The sequence below is a fragment of the Nomascus leucogenys genome, chromosome 3 (genome assembly GCF_006542625.1).
Source record: "Nomascus leucogenys isolate Asia chromosome 3, Asia_NLE_v1, whole genome shotgun sequence".
In the NCBI taxonomy this organism is placed as follows: Eukaryota; Metazoa; Chordata; class Mammalia; order Primates; family Hylobatidae; genus Nomascus; species Nomascus leucogenys.
This window is the reverse complement of record NC_044383.1, coordinates 64,515,582-64,534,393: the sequence shown is the minus strand read 5'-3', so window position 1 is coordinate 64,534,393 and position 18,812 is coordinate 64,515,582. Positions and strand designations below refer to the sequence as shown.

The window sequence follows — 18,812 nt, the reverse complement described above, 5'->3', positions numbered from 1 at the left end:
AAAACCACGTTAATTTATATTTTTGTCCTAGATCTGTTAAGATACTGGTAAATTTCCTGTACATCAAATCCTTCATACATAATGGAAGTTATGTGGTAACTTTGATTTCTATTAATTTTCTCAGTTGAACACATCTGAAGCTTTATTGTTGTTTGCTGCCTAGGAAAGGACAAGCCAAAAAGGCCCAGATAATACTATTTAAGGTTGACCAAAAATAAAGTTTCTACCACTTTGAATGACTAGCAATTTTATGGCAATAAAACCATTTGAGAATGACTTAAACATGAATCCCGTGAAAGATGCTTCTTATGTTATTTGAAAAAATTCTTCTAAGTAAAAACACATTGTTGTTTGCTTATTTAAAATATGATAGTAATTTAAATTATTAAAATATATCATAGAACTAGAAAAACAGTAACACATGCACATGAAAAATATTTAAAAGTGAACAGCTAGTTTGAGGATGCTGCTCTCTTTCAAGTAGTACTTTAAGTATAAGTCAACTTCCCTCCCAAGAGTCAGTGCAAGAACAGGATAAACTACTCAATTGATGAAGTTCTTTCAGAGAGCCATTGAGAAATGTCCACGAAAGAAAGAGAAGAGAGGAGATATAAGGCATAGACCAGAACACGAATGAAATGGATCATGATCATATGGTATTGTTGAAGCTACATCAGAGCTATTCAGTGGTTATTTGATTTTGTTATTTTATGCTTAACGCATCTGGGATCCTACCTCTTCCTCCTCGTTTTCTTAAAAATGAAGTAGAGCAAACTCTCTGTTATTATCACACAAGTTCATTCTACTTAACAAAACTCTTTCAAACTTTTCACCTACATGACTAATAATATACATAGAGGAAAAAATCAAGCAAATTTAATGTAAGTAAGCATTTCAGAGGGAGGAACTGAAAAGCAAAGTTTGTGACCAAGCAGTATATATATATACACATTTGTGACCAAGCAGTGTGTGTGTGTATATATATATATATATCTCATTCTGAACCAAAAGTGCTTAGTCTGTTCCAACAAAGCAGGAAAATAACAAGAAAACAATTTGTCTTAACCAATTATGTGCATCTAACTGTCAGACACAATGCCCACATGAACCAGAAAAAGATTTCCCAATCTGGACTCTATCTCATGTTATCATGGTCTGCTAGTCTGAAACAGTTTTTGTTTTGTAAGTCTGGGGTTCTCTAACTTTCATAAAGTTGTATGCATTTGAGCTTTCCTTTTGTCTTACTATTTTCCACTTTCTGCAACCTAAACTTCCTCTAAGGAAGAATTTTTTAACCACAACAATATTCAGCATTTTGGACTCAATATTGCTTTATTGTAGGAAGCTCTCCTGTGCATTGTAGGCTCCTTAGCAGCAAACTTGGCCTCTATAGCCAAACGCCAGTAGCAGCCCTGATCTCTACTTGTGACAACCAAAAATGTCTTTAGACATTGCCACATATTACCTAAGGGGCAAAATCACACTTGGTTCCTCCAGGGATCTTCTTGTTTTTGACTCTAACTATTCCTTTTCAAAGATGTCTGTGACTCTCAGCACAAATTATGGCACTGACAACCCAGTCCCTAAGTGTGAAGAAACTGTCTCTGAAGACTGATAAATAATGAATATATTGGTGTGTTTATTTGGTTTGGGGTACAATCAGAAGGTATCTTTCGCAGATTAAAATGTAATTGGTAAGGTGATAGATGGTCACAGTATTTCTGTTCAATTCAGGCTTTAGTAGATCAGCATAGCATGAATTTCAGATTTTGCAATTTTGTGTACATTTGAATACTAATATTTTGATGTCATAATATACTTAGCTTACCCAATGCCTCTTTTTTCTTTCTTTCCCTCCCTCCCTCTCTCTTTCTTTCTTTCTTTTTCTATTTCTTTCTTTCTCTTTCTCTTTTTTTTTTTTTTTTTGAAACAGGATCTCACTCTGTTACCTCAAGATGAAGTGCAGTAGCACAACCATAGCTCACTGCAGCCTTAATTCCTGGGCTCAAAGCGATTATCCCACTCCAGCTTCCCAAGTAGCCAGGACTATGGATGCGTGCCACCAGACCACACTAATTAAAAAAAAAAAAAAAATAGAAATTGCATCTCACGATGTATTCCAGGCTGATCTCGAACTCCTGTCCTCAAGCCATCCTTCCATTTCAGCCTCCTTGGTAGTTTGGATTACAAGTCTGGCTGTAATGCTTCTTTCTTTGACTGACTTTTATGTTTTTTTACATAAAACCATAATGCAAATTTTTTTATGCATCACTTATTTTTTCCCACCTTTTAACAAATGCATCTTTTCCCATGATCTATATATTGCTATAAAATGTAATCTGGTTTTCCAGGCTTGGTCAAATTAGCTCTGACTATCTCATTACTAAGAAAGTGTTCTCTTTGTCAGTTTATATAGTCTGTGCACTTCCTATAAGGGAGTCCCTCCAAATAGGGTTCCACCAACTACATTTGGCATAATTTGCCTTTAGGGAAATTTTTCTGCCTTCCCTGGAAGAAAGTTAGTACCATACAAAGAAACAAATAAATCTTTCTTCATAGAGATTACATTTCAGCCTAATCTAGTCTTCTAGTCAACAAAAATAAAGTATGAAGAACTATGTTGTAAACTGGGAAGCCAGATGGCAATAATTGTTAAGAAAAAAAAAAAAAACACAGAAAGTGGAGATGACACATATGGGCTGAATGAGAGTATGGGAGTGTGGCTGGCTTTCTTTCTCCATGGGTTCTGCATCCATGGATTCAACCAACTGTGGCTGAAAATATTTTTTAAGACAAATGATGGTGGCCTCTGCATGGACCACATACAGACTCCTTTTTCTTGTCATTATTCCTTTCAAAATCGAGTATAACAACGTAGCATTTACTTTGTGTTAGGTATTACAAGTAATCTACAGATAATGTAAAGTATATGGGAGGATGTAGACTGGTTATATGCAAACACTATGTCCTTTTATATAAGAAACTGGAGCATCCATGAAGTATCCAAGTGGGTGGGGGTCCCTAGTACCAACACTCCACGGATACCTAGGGAGGACTCTATGTAACATTTTAGATTGGGTTTCTACAGAAGGACAAACTGAAGATGTAACATTTGAGAAAATACCTACACAGAATGAAGAAACTGATGAATAATAAATATGGGTGAAAATTTGGGTGTAAATGCTCACAACAAAGGCCTCAAGCCGGAATATGCCTGAGTTCTTATGGGAACTTCCAGGATGATGTTGTTGTTATTGTAGAGCAAACCAGGAGAAGTATGATAATATTGAGCCTCTGGTTAAAAGCTTACCTGCTTTCCTCTCTGCAAAGTTTAATTATGTGAGCCTTCAAATTCTCTCTCTCTTTCTCTCTCTCTCTCTCTCTCTCTCTCTGTGTGTGTGTGTGTGTGTGTGTGTCTGTGTAATGGTGGAAGTGGGGGCAAGGAGAGAGGGATAGACAGACAGAATGAGAGAGAGAGAGAGATTTTTCTTTAGATTTTTCAATTGTTGCAACTAAAATTTAAAACTTTTAATCCTACCCGAATGCAGATTGTACTCATATGGAATTCTAATTCGAGCTTTACTTCTTTCAGCGTGAGTTTACATAAGTCACTCTTGTTGAAGATAATTGCAAAAAAAAAAAAAAAAAGCAAAAATGATTTAACTGGAGGATAGAAATAGAAGACAGAAATAAAGCAGATGGTGAAGTTAAAGTAGATTAGTTTTAAATTTTGTGTTTTTTTCTTGGTTCTCTAATGAAGCCTTATAGGAGATTTAAAAAAATAAGATACAACATAAACTGAATCCTTATATATGCACTTCTGAGCCAGTTGCAAAAGAAGAGAACCAAAGGAGCTTTGTATAAAGCTCTAATGCTATTTTCTTTGATGGTATAACAAACAACATTCAATAACTTTAAGTCACAACATTAGGAAGTTATACAATATTTGAACAGACACAAACCAGAAATTGCATTTCTAACTATATGTGTAAAAACGAAATAAATGAAAATAAATGTGTCAGTAGATTACTGAAACTCTAAGGAAAAGAATGCCTGAATCATTGATGTAAGGCATAATAAATAGTATTTAATTGCATAGTACCTGTATTTTACAATTATAATGTGCATAATATCAAACATTTTTAAATGTATTGGATGCCATTTATTTATATAAACATGAAAATAACTATAGGATTTTTTTTTTTTTTGCCATGAGCTCTTAATCTCTTCAATAGTTTATACATATGTGACGGTGATTAGAAACCTAACACTCTGAATTGTAAGGCAACAATTGTTTTACCATTGAGGCCATTTATATTATTAATATTGAGAATGCAATTGACATTGTGAATGTGCTTGATTAGATATTCCTCGTCACAATTTCAATGAGAAAGTTCGCCATCCTTATGCCACTTCAATTATAAAGAAAATGAATTGAAAATAGAGAAATTTAACTCATAATGAAGAGCATGACTTAGAATTAATAAGGTTCTGACCTACAGGGTTTTTTACTCTTCTCATATTTTCCAGCCTATTTTATTAATATCAGCTTCCTAATCTTAATGTTACTATGAAGAATGCTTTATTCTTCATAGAGCTTTCATTAAATGAATATAAAAAAAAACATATTTTTGTTCTCTTTTTAATTTTAGTCTAATCCCATTAACAAGAGTAAACCACTATTAAATTTGTTGTTTTATTTTCTTCTAGCTTATTTAATACACATCCGCACAGATACAAATTTCATCCTGGCCCAACTGGCCATCAAAACTCTGATTAAACTTTGTCTTAAGTTAAATCCTCATACTAACAGAGCCACTCTGTGAATTCCAAATCCATTCTTCCCCATGTTTCTCTTTGGGTCTTTGCTTCGGTGCCCTTGTCTGTTTCAAAGCCAGGTAGGTCACAGGCTTTGGATATTTTAATGTTTCCATCAAACCAAATCAAACATGCTAAGAAAATTTCATGTTAAATGCTAAATGAGAATGGGGATGGATGACATCAAATCCCACATCACCTTTTGCCATCTAAATGGCTCCCCTCCCTTATGCTTTCTGCTGCTTGGGAAAGCCTCTGCTCCTGATATATAATATTTTCTAGTGTCTATAACACTCGGGGAGGTAAAATCAGTTTCTGAGGGAGCAGTCCTGGAATGACTTCTAACCTTTTCAGCACCTCAGAAAATACATAAAAATTATTTTTTTACAAGTGGATAAATACATACAAATAGCTGAAACCAAATAATAGAATGATACAATGCTTTTCACAAAACATTTTAACTTGAGCATTTTCAATGTGATTAATAAGCTTAAAAAAAAGGCCAAATGGATTCATCTTTTATTATATGGATACACTATAATTTTTACTATTCTTGTTGTTTAATTTGATTAATTTTCCTTTACAATAAATAATATAATCATGAATATTTTGTATGCATGTTTTATATAATCTTTTAAATTTACTTTAGATATTTCTAAATACTGAATTATTACAGGTTGAAAAATTTCAGGCACATACTGCTAAATTGCCATTCAGCGGGCTTATTACAAGTCATATTTTCCCTGGATACATGTGAACATACTGTCTCAATTTTCCTTTGTGATACAGAAATATAAACTGTGTATGCTTTTATGTTCTGTGATATGAAAATATAAAATAATATCTTCCTATTGCCTTAAATAATATTTCATTAATTTTTTGACAGTTTGGATTACCAATTGTGGTAAGATGGCTGAATAGGAACAGCTCCACTCTGTAACTCTCAGCAAGACTAACACAGAAGGCAGATGATTTCTGATTTATGCATTTCCAACTGAGGTACCCTGTTCATCTCATTGGGACTGGTTAAGCAGTGAGTGCCGCCCACCGAGGGTCAGTAGAAGCAGGGTGGGGCGTTGCCTCACCTAGGAAGTGTGAGTTTACCCTAGCCAAGGGAAGCCGTGAGGGATTGTGCCATGAGGGACTGGGCTATCAGGCCCAGATACTACACTTTTCCCATGTTTTTTGCAATCTGCAGACCAGGAGATTCTCTCATGTGTCTACATTACCCGGGCCCTGGGTTTCAAGCACAAAACTGGGAGGCTGTTCAGGCAGACACTGAGCTACTTGCGGAGTTTTTTTTTTTTTTCCATACCCCACTGATACCTGGAACTCCAGTGAGAGAGAACCATTCACTCCCCTGGAAAGCGGGCTGAAGCCAGGGAGCGAAGAGGTCTCGCTCAGAGGGTCCCACTCCCTTAAGCCCAGCAAGCTATGAACCACTGGCTTGAAATTCTCACTGTCATCACAGCAGTCTGAAGTCGACCTCGGAACTTCAAACTTGGTCGGGGGGTGGGGTATCCGCCATTACTGAGGCTTGAGTAGGAGGCTTTTCCCTGACCCTTCTAAAGACGGGGCAGAACGCATCACAGCACAGCAAAGCTGCTGTAGCCAGACTGCCTTGCTAGATTCCTCTTCACTGGGTAGGGCATCTCCGAAAGAAAGGCAGCTGCCCCAGTCAGGGGATTATAAATAAAACTCCCACCTCCCTGGGACAGAGAACCTGGGGAAAGGGGAGGTTGCGGGCGCAGCTTCAGTGGACTTAAACATTCTTGCCTGTCAGCCCTGAAAAGAGCAGTGGATCTCCCAGCACAGCGCTCCAGCTCTGCTAAGGGATAGACTGCCTCCTCAAGTGGGTTCCCTGACCCCTGTGCCTCCTGACTGTGAGACACCTCCCAACAGGGGTCGACAGACACCTCATACAGGAGAGCCCTGGCTGGCATCTGACGGGTGCCCCTCTGGGACGAAGCTTCCAGAGGAGGGAACAGGCAGCAATCTTTGCTGTTCTGCAGCCTCCGCTGGTGATATCCAGGCAAATAGGGTCTGCAGTGGACCTCCAGCAAACTGCAGCAGACCTGCGAAAGAAGGGCCTGACCATTAGAAGAAAAACCAACAAACGGAAAGCAATAACATCAAAGTCAACAAAAAGGACCCCCACACACAGAAACCCCATCCAAAGGTCATCAGCCTCAAAGGTCAAAGGTAGATAAATCCATAGAGATGAGGAAAAACCAGCAAAAATATGCTGAAAATTCCAAAAACCAGAACGCTGCTTCTCCTCCAAATGATCGCCAGTCCTCTCCAGCAAGGGCACAAGACTGGACAGAGAATGAGTTTGATGAATTGACAAAAGTAGGCTTCAGAAAGTGGGTAATAACAAACTCCTCTGAGCTAAAGGAGCATGTTCTAACACAATGCAAGGAAGCTAAGAACCTTGACAAAAGGTTACAGGAACTGCTAACTAGAATAACCAGTTTAGAGAAGAACATTAATGACCTGATGGAGCTGAAAAACACAGCACGAGAACTTTGTGACACATACACAAGTATCCATAGCTGAGTCACTCAAGCAGAAGAAAGGATGTCAGAGATTGAAGATCAACTTAATGAAATAAAGTGTGAAGACAAGAGTAAAACAAAAAGAATGAAAAAGAATGAACAAAGCCTCAAAGAAATATGGGACTATATGGGAAGACCAAAGGTATGATTGACTGGGGTCCCTTAAAGTCATGGGGAGAATGGAAACAAGTTGGAAAACACTTCAGGATATTATCCAGTAGCACTTTCCCAACCTAGCAAGAGAGGCCAGCATTCAAATCCAGAAATACAGAGAATGCCACTAAGATACTCCTTGAGAAGTGCAACCCCAAGACACATAATCCTCAGATTCTCCAAGGTTGAAACAAAGGAAAAAATGTTAAGGGCAGCCAGAAAGAAAGTTCAGGTTACCTACAAAGGGTAGCCCATGAGATTAACAGTAAGTGTCTCTGCAAAAACCCTACAAGCCAGAAAAGAGTGGTGCCCAATAGTCAACATTCTTAAAGAAAAGAATTTGCAAACCAGAATTTCATATCCAGCCAAACTAAGTTTCATAAGTGAAGCAAAAATAAGATCCTTTACAGGCAAGCAAACGCTGAAGGATTTTGTGACCACCAGGCTTGCCTTACAAGAACTCCTGAAGGAAGTACTAAATATAGAAAGGAAAAATTGTTACCAGCCACTGCAAAAACATACCAAAATATAAAGACCAACAAAACTAAGAAGAAACTGCATCAACGAATGTGGAAAATGACCAGCTAGCATCATAATGACAGGATCGAATTCACACATACCAATATTAACTTTAAATGTAAGTGGGCTAAATGCCCCAATTCAAAGACACAGAATGGCAAGTTGGATAGAGTCAAGATTCATTGGTGTGCTGTATTCAGAAGACCCATCTCATATGCAAAGACACATATAGGTTCAAATAAAGGGATGGGGGACTATTTACCAACAAATGGAAAGCAAGAAAAGCAGGGGTTGCAGTCCCAGTCTCTGATAAAACAGACGTTAAACCAAGAAATATCAAAAAAGACAAAGAAGGGCATTACATAATGGTAAAGGGATCAATGCAACAAGAAGAGCTAACTATCCTAAATATATATGCACCCAATACAAAAGCACCCAGATTCATAAAAATAAATTCTTAGAGACCTACAAAGAGACGTAGACTCCCTCACAGTAATAGTGGGGGACTTCAACACTCCACTGTCAATATTAGACAGATCAATGAGACAGAAAATTAACGAGGATATTCAGGACTTGAACTCACCTCTGGACCAAGCAGACCTAATAGATATCTATGGAACTCTCTACATCAAATCAACAGAATATACATTTTTATCAGCACCACATAGCACTTACGCTAAAATCAACCACATAATTGGAAGTAAAACACTCCTCAACAAATGCAAAAGAACAGACGTAAATGCAAAAAAACAGCCTCTTAGACCACAGTGCAATCAAATTAGAACTCAGGATTAAGAAAGTTACTCAAAACCACACAATTTCATGGAAACTGAACAACTTGCTCCTCAATGACTCCTGGGTAAGTAACAAAAATAAGGCAGAAATAACGAAGTTCTTTGAAACCAATGAAAACAAAGAGACAACGTACCAGAATCTCTGGGACAGAGCTAAAGCATTATTTACAGGAAAATTTATAGCACCAAATGCCCACATGAGAAAGCAGGAAAGATCTAAAACTGACACCCTAAAATCACGATTAAAAGAAATAGAGAAGCAAGAGCAAACAAATTCAAAAGCTAGCAGAAGACAATAAATACGTAAGATCAGAGCAGAACTGAAGGAGATACAGACACAAAAAACCCTTCAAAAAATCATTGAATCAAGGAGCTGTTCTTTTGAAAAGATTAAAAAAGTAGATAGACCACTAGCCAGACTAAAAAAGGAGAAAAGAGAGAAAAATCAAATAGACACAGTAAAAAATGATAAAGGGGATCTCAACACTGATCCCACAGAAATAAAAACTACCAACAGAGAATACTATAAAACACTTCTATGCAAAAAAAAAAAATAAATAAAACAAAAAAAAACAAAAAAACAAAACAAGAAATGGATAAATTCCTGGACACATACGTCCTCCCAGGAGGAAGAAAATCCATAACTAAACAAGGAAGAAGTCAAATCGTGAATAGACCAATAAAAAGTTCTGAAATTAAGGCATTAATTAATAGCCTACCAACCAAAAAAAGCCAAGGACCAGATGGATTCACAGCTGAATTCTACCGGAGTTACAAAGAGGAGCTGGGACCATTCCTTCTGAAACTATTCTAAACAATAGATAGACAAATGCGATCTAATTAAACTAAAGAGCTTCTGCATGGCAAAAGAAACTATCATCAGAGTGAACAGGCAACCTGCAGAATGGGAGAAAAATTCTGCAATCTATCCATCTGGCAAAGGGTTAATATCCAGAATCTACAAAGAACTTAAACAAATTTACAAGACAAAAACAATCAACCTCATCAAAAAGTGGGTGAAGGATATGAACAGGCACTTCTCCGAAAGAAGACATTTATGCAGCCAACAAACATATGAACAAAAGCTCATCATCACCGGTCATTAGAGAAATGTAAATCAAAACCACAATGAGATACCATCTCATGCCAGTTATAATGATGATCATTAAATGTCAGGAATCAACAGATGCTGGAGAGGATGTGGAGAAATAGGAACGCTTTTACACTGTTGGTGGGAGTGTAAATTAGTTCAATCATTGTGGAAGACAGTGTGGCGATTCCTTAAGGATCTAGAACTAGAAATACCATATGACCCAGCAATCCCATTACTGGGTATATATCCAAAGGATTATAATTCATTCTACTATAAAGACACATGCACACATAAGTTTATTGTGGCACTGTTCACAATAGCGAAGACTTGGAACAAACCCAAATGCCCATCAATTATAGACTGGATAAAGCAAATGTGGCACATATACACCATGGAATACTATGAAGTCATAAAAAAGGATGAGTTAATGTTCTTTGCAGGGACATGGATGAAGATGGAAACCATCCTTCTCAGCAAACTAACACAGGAACATAATACCAAACACCGCATGTTCTCACTCATAAGTGGGAGTTGAACAATGAGAACACATGGAGACAGGGAGGGAAACATCATACACCAGGGCCTGTCAGGGGGTGGGGGGCTAGTGGAGGGATAACATTAGGAGAAATACTTAATGTAGATGACAGGTTGATGGGTGCAGCAAACCACCATGTCACATGTATACCTATGTAACAAACCTGCACGTTCTGCACATGTACCCCAGAACTTAATGTACAATAATAAAAAAGATAAACAAGAAAAAATAAGTAAATAAAATAAAACAGAAAAAAAGGAGAGGGACTCCTCCCTAACTCATTTTGTGAGGCCAGCTTCATCCTGATTCCAAAACCTGGAAGAGACACCATAAGAAAAGAAAATTTCAGGCCAATATCCCTGATGAACTTCGATGTGAAAATCCTCAATAAAATGCTGGCAAATGGAATCCAGCAGCACATCAAAAAGCTTATCCACCACGACCAATTTGGCTTTATCCCTGGGAAGCAAAGCTAGTTCAACATATGCAAATCAATAAACATAATCCATCACATAAACAGAACCAATGACAAAAACCACATGATTATCTCAATAGATGCAGAAAAGGCCTTCGACAAAATTCAACACTGCTTCATGCTAAAAACTCTCAATAAACTAGGTGTTGATGAAACATATCTCAAAATAATAAAAGCTATTTATGACGAAACCATAGCCAATATCGTACTGAATGGGCAAAAGCTGAAAGCATTCCCTTTGAAAACCGACACAAGACAAGGATGCCCTCTCTCACCACTCCTATTCAACATAATGTTGGAAGTTCTGGCCAGGGCAATCAGGCAAGAGAAAGAAATAAAGGGTATTAAAATAGGAAGACAGAAAGTGAAATTGTGTCTGTTTGCAGAAGACATGATTGTATATTTATAAAACCCCATTGTCTCAGCCCAACAACTCCTTAGCTGACATGCAACTTCAGCAAAGTCTCAGGATAAAATATCAATGTGCAAAAATCACACGCATTTCTATACACCACTAATAGACAAGCAGAGAGGCAAATTATGAGTGAACTCCCATTGAGAATTGCTACAAACAGAATAAAATACCTAGGAATACAACTTACAAGAGATGTGAAGGACCTCTTCAAGTAGAACTACAAACCACTGCTCAAGGAAATAAGAGATGACACAAACAAATGGAAAAAAAAAAAAACATTCCATGCTCATGGATAGGAAGAATCAATATTGTGAAAATGGCCATACTGCCCAAGGTAATTTATAGATTCAGTGCTATTCCCATCAATCTTCCACTGACTTTCTTCACAGAACTAGAAAAAAATACTTTAAATTTCATATGCAACCAAAAAAAGGCCATATTTCCAAGACAGTGCTAAGCAAAAAGAACAAACCTGGAGGCATCATGCTACCTAACTTCAAACTAACCATACTGCAAGGCAACACAGTAACCAAAACAGCATGATACTGGTACCAAAAGATATATAGACCAATGGAACAGAACAAAGCCTTCAGAAGTAACACCACACATCTACAAGCACCTGAGCTTTGACAAACATGACAAAAACAAGCAATGGGGAAAGAATTCCCTATTTAATAAATGGTTTTGGGAAAACTGGTTAGCCATATGCAGAAAACTGAAACTGGACCTCTTCCTTACACATTATACAAAAATTAACTAAAGGTGGATTAAAGACTTAAATGCAAAACTTAAAACCATAAAAACCCTAGAAGAAAACCTAGGCAATACCATTCAGGACATAGGCATCGGCAAGTACTTCATGACTAAAACACCAAAAGCAATTGCAACAAAAGCCAAAATTGACAAATGGGATCTAATCAAACTGAAGAGCTTCTGCTCAGCAAAAGAAACTGTCCTCAGAGTAAACAGGCAACCTGCAGAATGAGAGAAAAATTTTGCAAACTATCCATCTGACAAAGGGCTAATATCCAGAATCTACAAGGAAGTTAAACAAATTTACAAGAAAAAAAAGCCTCATCAAAAAATGGGCAAAGTTTATCAACAGACACCCATCAAAAGAAGTCATTTATGCAGCCAACAAACATATAAAAAAAGCTCATCATCACTGGTCATTAGAGAAATGCAAATCCAAACCGCAAAGAGATACCATCTCATGCCAGTTAGAATGATGATCATTAAAACGTGGAAATAATAGATGCTGGTGAGGATGCAGAGAAGTAGGAATGCATTTACACTGTTGGTGGGAATGTAAACTAGTTCAACCATTGTGGAAGACAGTGTGGTGATTCCTCAAGGATCTAGAACTAGAAATACCATTTGACCCAGCAATCCCATTACTGGGTATATACCCAAATGATTATAAATCATTCTACTATAAAGACACATGCACACGTATGTTTATTGCAACACTATTTACAATAGCAAAGACTTGGGACCAACCCAAATGCCCAGGCTGGATAAAGAAACTGTGGCACATATACACCATGGAATACTATGCAGTTATATAAAAGAATGAGTTCATGTCCTTTGCAGAGATGTGGATGAAGCTGGAAACCATCATCCTCAGCAAAGCAACATAGGAACAGAAAAGCAAACACCACATGTTCTCACCCCTAAGTGGGAGTTGAACAATGTGAACACATGGAGATAGGAAGGGAAACACCACACACTGAGGCCTGTTGGGCAGGGTGGAGGGAAGGGGAGGGAGTGTATTAGGACAAATACCTAATGCATGCGGGGCTTAAAACCTACATGACGGGTGGATAGGTGCAGCAAACCACCATAGTACATGTATACCTATGTAACAAACTTTTACATTCAGCACATCTATCCCAGAACTTAAAGTAAAATAAAATTAAATTTAAAAATTTGAGACAGCTTGAACATTTAAAATGTGTATTTACCTTTATTTTCATTTATATCTAAAGATTATCTATACATTTTCTAATTTTATTTGTTCTTTCCCTTTAAAAATTAACAATATAACTCACATATAGTTTTGCGTGAAGAAACAAATACACCCCACCATGAAGGAGGATTTATTAGTTTTTTAATTTTAAGAATTTTAAAAATCAGAATTTTATGATTTCTAATTTTAAGTTTTAAAGTCTATTTTACATAAAAGTAAGGTAGGCATCAACTGGTTTCTGGTTAGTATTTCTCTCAATTTTTTCCGTCATTTTGTTTCAATAAAGACATTTTATTTCATATTAGCTCGTGAACAGTACATATGTCTGTTATGAGTATGTTTATTTCTAATGTAAATTTAGGTGGGTAATCACTGGTTATGGTTGTCTTTTTAAAAATTATTTTGTTGCACAGAAGTTCTTAAACTTAATTAAGTTCAATAAACCAATTAATTTTGTGCCCTATCTAACAAAGTTTAGTCTAATACATGGTCATGAAAAACATCATCCTTTGGTTGTTTTTTTTTTTTTTTTGCTCTATTTTATTCTCTATAAGTTTTATAAATTTCTCTTTAACTCTCAGGTTTATGCTTCATGTCAAATTAATTATTGTGTGGTTTGGGGTAGGGGATATGGACTCACTTTTTTTCCATGTGTGTTTTGATAAGAAGATGTTCCTTTGTTAATTAAATTATCTTGGTGTTTTTGAGGGAATTCAACAGAAATTTCCCTGTGGATCTACCTTTGAAGTCTCCTCTCGTGTGTGTGTGTGTGTGTGTGTGTGTGTGTATGTGTGTGTGTGTGTGTGTGTGTGTATGTGTCTGTGATCTTCTAGTTCATCCTTATGCTATGTATTAGGGTTCTCTAGAGAGACAGAACTAATAGGATAGATTTATACCAAAAGGGGAGTTTATTAAGGAGTATTAACTCATACTATCACAGGGTCCCACAATAGGCTGTCTGCAAGCTGAGGGGCAAGGAAGCCAGTCTGAGTCCCAAAGCAAAGAACTTGGAGTCCGATGTTCGAGAGCAGGAAGTATCCAGCACAGAAGAAAGATGTAGGCTGGGAAGCTAAGCCTGTCTAGCCTATTTATGCTTTTCTGCCTGCTTTATATTTTGGCTGTGCTGGCAGATGATCAGATGGTGCCCACCCAGATTAAGGGTGGGTCTCCCTTCCCCAGCCCACCGACTCAAATGTTAATCTCCTTTGACAACACCCTCACAGACACACCCAGGGTCCAATCAAGGATATGAACCTTGAATCCAATGAAGTTGACACTCAGTATTAAGCATCACATGCCAGTACCACATTGCCTTGATACTCTAGCTTGAAAGTAACTCTTGAAATCAGTTTGGTAAAATCCTTCAGATTTGCTGTTATTTTTGATTAGTTAGCTATTTGAGGTCCTTTGATGTTTCATATCAGTTTTATAATCAGCTTGCCCATTTCTACAAAACATTTGTTAATATCAGTAAGAAGAAAGGACATCATAAAATATTAATTTTTCTAATTCATAAATATGTTATAACTTTATTTATAGGGCATATTCCATTTCCCTCTGTAATCTTTTTTTAGTTTTCAGCATAGAGGTCTTGGCCACATTTTGTTAAATGTTTTCTGAAGTGTTTTGACACAATTATAATCATACTTTATTTCACTTTTATAGTATTAATTTTTAGTGTCACGTCTTAATTAGTTGTTACTCTATTACAGAAGCACTATTGGTTTCTAAAAAAGTTATAACGAATCCTGGGATTTTGCCATATTTAACTTGTTAGTTCTTTCTAATTTTTATAGCTTTCCAATGAATAGTAATGAGGTATGCTTATCAAAACCACACCATGTTATTTATTCTATATTCATGTTGTATTTATGTTTCTTGCCTTATTTATCAAAAAAATTATTTTTTGAGAAAAAAAGCTTTGCAGAAACATCGGAAGTCCCCTTTGTACTCTTGCTGATTTCATTCTCCCATCCACCTCCCTATAGTTTGCCTTTCAAATAAAGCTGGTGTGTGTAATTGTCAAGTTTATGTTTCTACTTTTGATATAAATTTATGTAATTACGGAAGTATGTATACATTTGTGTTTTACCACTTTGAGTAATAATGTCCCACTGTAGGTGAATAAAATTTTAAAATTCAATATTTTTATATTTCTAAGTATTAATACATATAGCTATTGTCTATTCATTTTAACTAGTTTTTATAATTCCATTGTAAGACTACACCATGATGAATTTGTCCATTCTCTTATTTACAAGGTTTAGTTTCAGATTTGAAGTGAAAATTCCTGTGTATGTCTCTCGCAGTAAATATCTGATAATTTCTCTAATAGACACACCTACAAGTAACATTGCTAAGTTGTGGAATATCCCTTACCATGTGTAGTACAGACATTTTGTATTTGTAAAGTAATTTCAAAAACTATTCACTAAAAAAGCATATTTTGTGGACCCTAACAATCAACCACTAGACTGATTTTATTTCTCATCTAGTTAAAAACACTTCCTAGAACATTTATTAATTCCCTCCCAACATAATTCTTATAAATTAAAACCCCTATTGCTAAGCTTTACATAAGTCACATTTAAATATACATATAAGGATATATTTCTCTGGCTAAGATTAATAAGAGCATTTGAAATATAGACTAACTGAATCCATTGTGTTTTGAAGTGCTAAATTATGTTGCCATGTATCAAATTACTTACTTTGAATCTTCCAATTATATTGAAACACCATTCTTCATTCAGACAGTTGATGCTGAGCAGTCTACAGTGGTCAATTACTTTCTCACAGTTTTTTTCAGTAAATCCTGATAAACAGCTGTAAATATATCAGTGTAAATTAGAAAAATTACAATTTAAATATTTTCAGAAAAGCCTATTAACATTATTCCAAAAGGAATAAGGCTTTGTTTAAATTATGTGGTATTATTAATCATTTTTTTCTACATACCTGTGATCTTAGCCAAAAAGCTTATATTTATGTATTTGGAAAGAATTACAGTAAACTACATTTTTAACGTATGCTCTTAATGATCTCTTTTGGGAATTTAAGAATAAAATAAACTTTGGCCTAAACTGATACAATATATGTTTTGGAAAACTAGTGAAATGTGAAGAAAAAAGACGACAAATGTGTGACTTTTTAATGTTTAGTAGAGCCAGTATATGCTGATGATGTGCTAGCAGGAGTTAATGATGACTACATGAATGTGAGACAGGATAGAGTGCCAGTGGATGATAATGGTCTAGTTATAGTTGGGCTACTTATAGGACTTTTGTTTGTTAGTTGTCATTTTTACAATTGTTTTTCAAACAATCTATATTCCAGTCTACTGTACTTCACTAACTGCAATCTATAAGTTGCTAAAGAACACACACTGGTGTTCTGGCTCCACTGCCCTCACTTCTAATTAATTTGTAGGAAACAGTCCTGTGCCTGAAATCATATTTAGTAAACTTTCTGTTATAAAATAAATGGGACCCCAAATGAAAGAATGTTTTTTTCTAATGTAAACACCAAATATTTTAAGTCCAAAAATATCACTTCTCATGACTTTAAGTTGGTAGAAGCTGATTTATTAATGAAGTGAATTTAACTATATATTTATTATTTTAAATCTATTATAAGAACACAAAATAATTTCATAAAAGGGATCAAAGGCCATGTTGGCACAATTTCACTGAAATAGCATCAATAAAATGCTTTAGTAATTTACCTTTCCTATAGTTTGAGGCACACAGCTTTGCATTTTCATCTTGCAGAATTAAATTATTTCTCCATTCATATTAGAAATAATCAACCACTTTTTTTCAGCACCCACCATATGCCAGCCACTAGGCTAATTACTTTTACACAATTTTCTTAAGTTCTCATTCAATTCTTGTAAGCTGTGAGATATATTATTATTTATCACTTTTATAAATGAGGAAACATACCCATAGAAATTACATTAGTTGCTTTGGCCATATTACTTACAAATTTTAGAGTGGTTAATAAAATTAAGTTTATCCTAATTTTAAGTGTATTATTATACTCTGCTATTCCATAGATGAAGACCTTTATGTATTTTACTCTACTACTCCACAGATAGTAAGATATATTTACTTTACATCTCTCATTCTGAGGGGCTAGCTAGATATCCAGAAATCACTCCAAATACCAACTTAATGAAAGGTAGAATCCCTTCCTATTGAGGATGAGCATGTAATAGCATAGAGAAGAAGAGAAGAGCTTTAGCATATCCTAAAAGTTGATGAGTTTCCATTTTCCTTTGGAGTTGGAATGGACTGAATTGGCCAAGAGCAGTTACAGACACATGTGACATTTGGGCTTATTTCGTGTTACAGTTTCCAAAGAACAGGATCAGGTCTATGAATTGAAGAACCAATATTCAGTCATTAAGAAGAATCAGATCAAAAGGGTGTTGGATGAACACTGGGCAGCAGCAACTCTGAGAAAGTGTTTCTAAACAGAGCAGGTTTTATTGATCCAAAAAAAAAAAAGGCCAAAGATTTTCTACTCTCAGTACACACTAGGTAAGAGACCCCCCAAATACTATCTGCAATGTGTGGCTCAGAGAGGTTTGACCCAAAGGCAGAGGACTAATGTGTACTAGGCTTAATACCTGGATGACAAAATAATCTGTACAACAAATCCCCATGACCCAAGTTTACCTATGTAAGAAACTTGCATTTGTATCACTGAACTTAAAAGTTTTTTTTTTTTTTTAAAAAAGGGAAAATTTTCCTATTGAGTTTCAGGCAATCATCTCCAATCCCCCACTCCCAGTGATGGCTTGAAATCTAAGAGGCACTTCCAAGTCTTACTCATAAGAAAAATGACATCCTATCAACTCAGCCTGCTGTCAAGGAAAAAGAAAGTTTCAATAGTAGCCTTGGCATTTAAGAATGTAAAACAGAGAAAACAAAAGCAAAGTAAACAAAAGCAAACTCTGGAACAACATGGACCTTTTTAATAAATGTGTTTATGAAAGTGCATTAACTTCTGTTGAAATGCTCAGCGAGACTTACAGCTAACTAATTTGAGCTACTCTAGGTGTCCAGCAGCCATTTTAGTCAGAGGCCAATTATTTTAAATATGAGGAGAGAGAAAAGAAAGACCTTTCAGATCACCATGTTTCTAAAACATCCAATTTATAATTTGTTTTTATATAAAACTATTTTGAGACTTTAGGGTAAGGGTAACCACGTGATTGTGATGGAAATACTTAAGGTGTCATTTTAGTGGTAAAATGGGAGATGATACATAGGAAAGCAGTGAGGATCTGTGAAGATACATGAAAAGGAAGAAAAAAAATAATGAAAATAAAATATAATAGTGGAAAAGATGAGACAAAAACAATACTCTTATCCTCTTTTACTTTTTCCTTCCTAAAATGATTTCTTACCACTGGTTTAAATATCTTTCTATTATTAGGTTTCCTTTTGCCAATAAAGCCAATATTCATTAGTTAA

At 35.8% G+C, this 18,812-nt stretch overlaps 1 protein-coding gene across 1 annotated transcript in view; it reads right to left on the bottom strand.

The window, feature by feature from the left end:
- The window catches only part of EYS (eyes shut homolog), a 1,808,075-nt gene that overhangs the window by 1,681,361 nt on the left and 107,902 nt on the right, over positions 1-18,812 (bottom strand). The window contains 1 exon segment of the mRNA XM_030809409.1: positions 16,041-16,155. Within this exon segment, the coding sequence (XP_030665269.1) occupies positions 16,041-16,155 (115 nt within the window).